The sequence below is a fragment of the Halichoeres trimaculatus genome, unplaced genomic scaffold (assembly GCF_033239565.1).
Source record: "Halichoeres trimaculatus isolate MK-OKI-2021-1 unplaced genomic scaffold, fHalTri1.1 fHalTri1_scaffold_8, whole genome shotgun sequence".
NCBI classification, from domain to species: Eukaryota; Metazoa; Chordata; class Actinopteri; order Labriformes; family Labridae; genus Halichoeres; species Halichoeres trimaculatus.
In genome coordinates this window covers 8,559,965-8,567,515 of record NW_027437186.1, presented here as the reverse complement: position 1 = coordinate 8,567,515, position 7,551 = coordinate 8,559,965, and the positions used below count along the sequence as shown (strand labels likewise).

Here is a 7,551-nt window from a genome sequence, read left to right as displayed (position 1 = left end):
TGAATTCTGTGAACACAAACTGAACAGTTAGTTATCTGTGAATCTGAAAATGCGGTTATTGTCCAACCGTTTGTTTTTTTTTTATCATTACTTGTGTTGGTTCTTGTCTTTGTTTTACATTTTATTGCTTGCATTGATCCTTTTGTGTATTTTTAATAAATGTAGTATCTTTACACCCAACAGTCTGTAACTTCTCTTTAATCTTATAAGTCTGAACAGGGACAGGGGTTGCATATTAGCCATGACTGCCACCCATATGACATCTACATTGTTTACCTTGTGAGGCTACGTTTCATGCATTTGTCGCTGTTAAATAAACAAGTAATTACATAATAAAAGTGCAAACACACTAACAGTGTAAATATGTTTTCAGGACCAGCTCTAACTTCTCAGCTTCTGACTTGCTATTTGTTGATGTTTTGTTAACCAGCAGGTGGCAGTTTATAAAAACTTAACATCATCTTATCAGGCCATCTTTTCTGGGCATCAGAAATACGACACGGGCTGTTGGGAACAACTCTCCAGCCCCATCACCTGCTGAGATCAGTAAACAGACTGTTGAAACTCATTAACAAACATTAATAATATAGGTGATGATGACATGAGCTGTTAAAGCTGCAGGTGGATGCTGTGTGTGTAAAAGCTCATGTTTCATCACTTTGAGATATTAATGCTGACGGCATACTGATAAAACATATTCTAATGTATGGATAACAGAGAACCAGGAATCACAATGGAGATGCACAAAAAATGTTGCGCACTTTAGTGTAAGCTTGAAAATGAAAGAGTTAGTGAGCAGGCTAGGTCACTCTTGGATAATCACACTGATCCTTTCTTAAATCCATGCCATTTGGTATTCAAATGACAAATGACGGCGAAACTTTTTCATTTATGTATTTGTTGTCCTCTGGAGTTCAGATTACGTCATTGTTCTTTAAGATCCAAAAGAGCAGGGGTGAGGGTAATTCTTTTTAGTTTTAATAGCTTTTTTGTTTACTTGTTCTTTTTTTTAGGAGTTATTAAAACCAGGACTTCTACTTAAATGTAGTTTAGTATTTTGTCACATTTTACATTTTGTCATTTGGTGAGTAGGAGAAGAAAAGACCCAAGCTGACCATCAACAGTGTTTAATTTGCACTTTAAGATTTCAGTATCTCAGTTTTATAGTATTTTATCATCTGAGCATTTTTTTTACTGATTTATCTTCTTGGATTTTAACATTTTAACATTTAAAACAGTAGACTTTGAAATTGAACGTGCAATATGGTCTGTCTGTTTGTGCTGTCTGTTCTCATCTTTGTTGACTGCTCTGTGCGCCTTTAATTGGCCCTCAGGGATAAATAAAGTGTTCTCCAATATTAAGGAACTATAACCTAAATCTGTGTTGTTCTCACATTAATGCTCTCCTGTTGGTCAGACTTCAACTATCAGCACAGGAAGAGACGTTCTGACTGCATTTGGAGCTCAGCTCTTACTGACAGCTTTTCAACCCCCTCACTCCACAACCCCCGAGTTAAGAAGAAGTACTCAGGACTTAATGGAAATTTCAAAGATAGGCAGTTTTACTTTAACTTCAGTAGATTTACATACTAATACTGATACTTCTACTTCTACTTTAACTTCTACTTCTACTTCTACTTCTACCAGTTAATCACAGCTCTGGGTGTTCCTGTACCAAAGCAGACTGATTTTACTGTCACGCACAGAGACCACAGCTCGGTGACACAGTGAGGAGTGATTATTGTCTTTTTGCATGAGCTGCTGCACCACTTCCTCAGGGGTTCCCACACGTGAGTTACACTTCCTTTACTGCACAGTAACTGCTGCAAACAAACTACATAACTGTGTTTGGAGCAGCATCAGAGTGAAACAGTAAGCTCTTTGTCAGAGAGAAATGAAAATCCAAAGAAACACTTCCCTTGACCTCAGTTAAACTTATATTAGTTTCTATTCCATTGTTTTTCAATTTAAATGCATCTAAAAAAATTTGTTGGTGAGGAAGGTCTGTAGTTATTTTTTTGTTTCATCTATTTATTTATTATTGTGCAGTGCCATCCCTTTATATCCATTCTCCAACACATGTGTCTTATTTTTCACTTCTCTGTCCTTGAATAAACATGTCTTTACATTTTGTGATTCATCATGTCTTTCTTTGTCTGTCCTATCAAATAAAGAAAAAATAACATGAATTACATCCAGAGATGAAGGGACAGTAATAATGCGATAAAATGACAAAGAATTAGAATAAATCAAACATTCTTTGGTAACAAAACAAAGAACAAAGAAATAGTTGGGCTTTCAAATAGAAAAGAAAAGAAAAGAAATGAATTAAAGCTCCCTTGAGGAACCTTTTTTGTCAGTTTCAGCGCCCCCTGTGGACAAAACATCGCTAACCCAAAATGTTTTTAAGAAATCTCCTGCTCTCTGATAACATGCATGACATTCAACACTTACCAAGAAAAGAGGTACTAGTGTCATTGTCAATCTGTTTGAAACATGCTTTAAAATCCTCACAGGAGCTTTAATGTGTCCACACAATAAACGAGGATGAAATGTTTTTTATCACACGCAAACATGCAAGTTCTTTAAGGCATGACATATTTCTGACTCGTTCAGCACTCCAGCAATACAGCAATAATCACAAGTTATAAAAAAGTACAAAGATGCCTACAAAATTCCTGATGTATAGCAAAAATTTCAAATGTTTTTTGGCTTAATGATTCATATTTTTGCAGCATCAGTCCTCCAAACAAAACCAAGAAAAAGACACAGCACGGCTCCTAAAACTGAAACGATTTCATTCACTGGGTTTGTAACTTTTCAACATACTTTCTCAAGCAACTCAGACTTGAGCAACTTTGTACGGTGCCATCATAAATACCCATGAGCACAGTCACATGATCAGGGTCAGAGGTAGCTGAAACGTGTACATACAGCTGGGACTTTTCTGTTGTATTGCTGTTAATGTAGTGCTGCACTTCTGCACCAGCTTGTGTCTGTCATTGATTACATCTGTATGTATGGGTTCATTTTACCAGCAAATATGAAAGTGAAGTTTCTGATCTGATGGTCTTAACCATATTGTTTGCACATTCTCTCTGTGACGTATCTGTCCCTGACCTTCATTGTTTAGCACATGTGATCCCTGCAGTGTGTGTCTTTCTTTGTTTTGTTCAGTGACTCTCCTCTTCTTAGGTTAAGATGTGCGTGTTTCTGCGTACAGCTTCAGTCCTCCACAGTCAAGAGTCGGTGTCAGCGGAAAACCTCCATCTCTTTGTCCATAGCCTCCACATTGTTCTCCAGGCTGTACGTGGCCCATTTGTTGAGCCTGCTGTACAGAGGAAGTCCGTTCTTCTCCCTGTACAGGTACACTCCTGTTACTCTGTTCCAGTTCGTGCTGCAGATGGGACTGGCGCTCTCATGCTGGGCGATCTCCTCCTGTTCTTCTTTGCTCAAAGATACAAAGCCAAAGAAGCGCTTAATGTTCTCGGCAGCCAGGAGGCGGGCATGCACGGCCGCCGTACGCTGGAAGAGGTGCTTCTCTTCAGATCTGTACTGGGCCCAGTAGTCCTCCTGCTGGTAACCCAGAGGAGAAGAGCAGCGCTTCATGCACAGCATCAGGAACACTGCCAGAGACATCCCTGCCACCAGCAGCCAGCCCATGAGCTGAAAGAAGCACAGTCACGAAGTTATGAGGTCTGAAGCACTCAGTCACATACCTCTGCCCTGACTGTTTAATAACACTCTGTTTGTTCTGCCTGTTTTGACAACCACCATCTGTGCAGAGTATGTAAAGTTCACAACAAACACAAAGTTGGTTTCAATTAAATAACCACTCAGTTCATTTCTAACCTGTACACTATCATATGCAAAAGTATTTCTGACATAAATGCATCACTTTCAAACGCAACCCCAGCACTCTCTTAACCAGTGTGCTGTCACCCAACAATGATTGATGCGCTGTGACAAACAGGCAGAAATCTTACCTGATCTTAGGAAATAGAACAAAACCAGTTTTGTAACAGGGAATGTTTTGTATAATTTCTTTTTGGAAACAAATCTCATACCAAATGTGTTAGTCTAGTACAGACTCAGGTTATTAGCTCCAGTAAATCCATGTTTTATATCACTGAAAATAGCTTGACCCTTGTACTGTGTTAGAAAGCTGCCAACGTCTTTAATGTTAGTGGGTCAAATATGAACAACTATTTACTCAGAATAGCAAGTGCAAATTGGGGGGGGGCAGAAATGCATGCAACAGCCACTATTCTCTGCCAGGTCATTTTTGACCCGTAACACCACAAATGTCTATTTTTATTATTACTTTTAGTTTTTAATAAGGCCTTTGGAATTTGCTAAATTGTAGAAAATTTATTTTGTTGTGTCAAAACAGTTGTGTCTGAGGATTAAATGAAGCCACATTCCTGTACAAAGAAGTAAATTTTACCTTTTTACACAACTAAACTTTAAAACAGACTTATTTGTCCCGAACACAATATTAGGGTTAAAAAAAAAAAATCACTTCTTGTTTTTTGCACATGATAGGATTTCGCTAAGATCTCTGGAAGTACTGAAAACCACACACAGACAAAGCCAAAAGAAGCCATTCTTAAAGCATAATCAATTATATATATATATATATATATATATATATATATATATATATATATATATATATATATATATATATATATATATATATATATATATATATATATATATATATATATATATATATATATATATATATATATGAAGATCATGACTTTGTCCAACCAGAGGCCCAGCTCAGCTGATTGACAGGTGGGTGTCTTACAGCTGTACGGCTGTTAGTGTGGAGGCTCAAAGCCCGCTCCATTTCCAATATGGCCCCTGCCAACAATTTGCTTCAAAACTTTGTCCTGGCTGACGTTACTGAGACAACGTCCACTTATCATACAGTCTAAGGCAGGGGTCACCTGGTCTAAGGTTTTTGAAGCAAGCCTCAAGTGGACACTCAATGAACCGCAGTTTTTTGCACCTTTGCATTGGCTTCATATTTCAGGACCTGCCTACTCCAACGTCCCTTACTAGTTTCTTGTCCATTAGATCAACCAAGAATTTAATATTTTTATCTATTTATTCATTTTTTTCATCAAACTTAAAAAAGATGATACATTTCAGAATGCATTTGATATTGTTTTGCTGAAGCTGTTGATACTAACATTTTTACCACACTGTCGACAGGAAGAGGTGAAATCAATAACATGTGGGGTGGGACTTTGTAGACAAGTACCAGAAAGAGTAGCAACAGGCAGACTTTTGAAGGACTAGTTCGGAATTGGCTCCCTGCCCTGTCAAGACTCAGATTAAATAAACCAAACACTTTCATCATATGGACATGTTGGTCCAGGATGTTATAACTAAAGCCTTACACAGGAAGAGGGTGGAGTTCTGGAGGCTTCTTTAAAGGTGTGTGCTTTTTTTCTGTTCATGTCTGTTATGATTTACCTGTACCTCAGTAATGTGTTTAGACCTACTACATTTACCTTTCATTCAATATTTCTCATTATTAGAAACAACTCCAGGGTGTTGTGGCTGCACCAAAGACATAAAACTGAGTCCAAAAATAAACCAACACAAAAATAAAAAAATATTTACCTGCGATTCATATTTCAGCCGCCTCTCAATCTCAGCCCAGAAACCCTGTAACTCCTCTGGAGTGCTCCCCTTACAGGGTAACCTTGCCATGACCTCTGACCCCTTGTTCAAGGGGAAGCCCTCCACCGTGGTGGCGTTCACAAACTCACTGAGGGCACAGGTGTACGCCTCGCCCTGCAGCAGAGAGATAACCACCCAGGTGAGCGGAGCCACCAGGGCTTGACCGAAGATGGTTCCCAGCAGAGCGAATCCAGCAGCTCCGGACAACTTCCGGCACTTTCTGAGCCGACATTCAGACACCACGTCCCAGGTGCTTTTGTTCAACATCACTCCTACGAGGAAAAGTGCCAGTGCAGGAACACCGATGGCAGCCAGGCCATAGCGGTAGTTCCTCCCAGAGGAGCAGGGGCAGTGAAAGGCAAACACGTTGTAGGCAGTCTGGCTGGCTACAGTGCCCAGAGCGATCAGCCCGTTAAAGATCATCACATCTTTACTCTTAAAGAAGAGGGACACAAACTTAAAGTTCTCTGTTACCAGAGCAGCAGCAGCCATGATGAGTCCTCACTGAGAGTCACTGAAGAGCAGAGGGTTGGATCTACACAAACTTCAGGCTGCACAGAGAAAAAAACAAAGAGAAACACAAAGAGCTTCAGAAGACAACTCTGTCTCAGAGGAACATGCTGCTTTGACTGCTACACAGCTAAAAATAAAAAACACTTTCATCTCTTGATAGAACACAAAGAGTGACTGTAAGACACAGTCATGCAAACTTACGCTCTGTCTGTCCCGGGGCCAGGGTGTGACTCAGCCTTGATGTCTCATTATAAATACACAGAAGAACGATGTCCCCGGCAAAACTCTGAGAAATATCTCTGCTCAAAACAAGAAGCACTGAACACTGAGAAGAAAAATCTGCTCTGTTACCAGCAGCTTTGAATGTGTGCTCTCAGTCTGGGCACCAGCGATGAGTCACAGTCAGGAACTGCCCTCATGTTTCCTCCCCAGTGGAAAAAAAAAGTCTGTAAGTGAAAACATGTGTTGCAGATCACAGAGCAACATGGCGACCAAAAGGGGCAGTCCTGGGACTGAGCTGCTCACAGAAATAAATCACAATGACTGACACACACAGATGACATCCTGCATGAAAAGGTCACTTCACCAACAAACACCCAGCAAGCATCAACAGAGACACTCTCTTTGTTATTTTTCTATAGAAGGATGTTTTTAAAGTGACTCTAGTAAATATTTTCACTGAATTTCCTCGAGATCCAGTGCCATGATGTGCCATGTTGTTGCTTTGTGAAATAAGTAAGGGTTAACGAGGGGGTTTGTGTTTTTTAAGGCTTTATTTTTCCCTGTGGTACCCATGTAGAAGCTTTATATTTGACTCACAGATGCTGTAGAAAACACTGCTGTCTCTTTAAGCCTCCCTGCTCCACAAACCCCCTTCCCTCTGATTGGACAGCCCTTTTGGAGCCTGTTGAGAGTGGGGCTATGGGAAGACCTTGGTGTCTATTTCCTCATGTGATGACCTCATCATTTCAGCAAATTTCATGAAAATCTTGCACAGCAAAAACAAAAGCCTCAATACCACCAAGCAGTCCGATTTGGGTCAGTACGGTTTGGTACGGGTTGGATCAGTACAGCCTGGTCCTGTTTGTGTTCCCACAGCCAACAGTTCCACTTGGGGGTAGGCAGTGTAAGCCTGAAGCCGACAGCCACATCAGTTAAATAACAGCATGGTGCCATAGCAGTGTGACACAGTGTACCCCACTAATAAATCCAACAAGGAAGAAAAACGCAACACAGTAAACAAAGAGCAATGGTGGAAGACATGCAGCAATTTGTCTTCTTTATGATTTCCATGTGGCTCTTTGGTACAAAGTGCAAACAAGTTTTGTTTCCAAAAAG

General features: G+C 40.0%; 1 protein-coding gene across 1 annotated transcript; it reads right to left on the bottom strand.

The window, feature by feature from the left end:
- Positions 1-2,643: 2,643 nt before the first annotated feature.
- Positions 2,644-6,530, bottom strand: LOC141795484 (calcium homeostasis modulator protein 2-like). Its single transcript, XM_074676386.1, has 3 exons — positions 6,415-6,530; positions 5,641-6,251; positions 2,644-3,666 (listed from the first exon to the last, which is right to left on the bottom strand). The coding sequence occupies exons 2-3, from the start codon at positions 6,190-6,192 to the stop codon at positions 3,253-3,255; spliced, it is 966 nt and encodes a 321-aa protein (XP_074532487.1). The 5' UTR covers positions 6,193-6,251; positions 6,415-6,530; the 3' UTR covers positions 2,644-3,252.
- Between the last annotated feature and the right edge of the window lie 1,021 nt (positions 6,531-7,551).

Excerpts from the sequence above, each read along its gene's own strand:
- LOC141795484 (XM_074676386.1), bottom strand. The coding sequence starts at position 6,192 with ATGGCTGCTGCTGCTCTGGTAACAGAGAACTTTAAGTTTGTGTCCCTC. Across the intron at positions 3,667-5,640 it reads GGCTGAAATATGAATCGCAG|CTCATGGGCTGGCTGCTGGT; the intron begins GTAAATATTTTT and ends TGCTTCTTTCAG.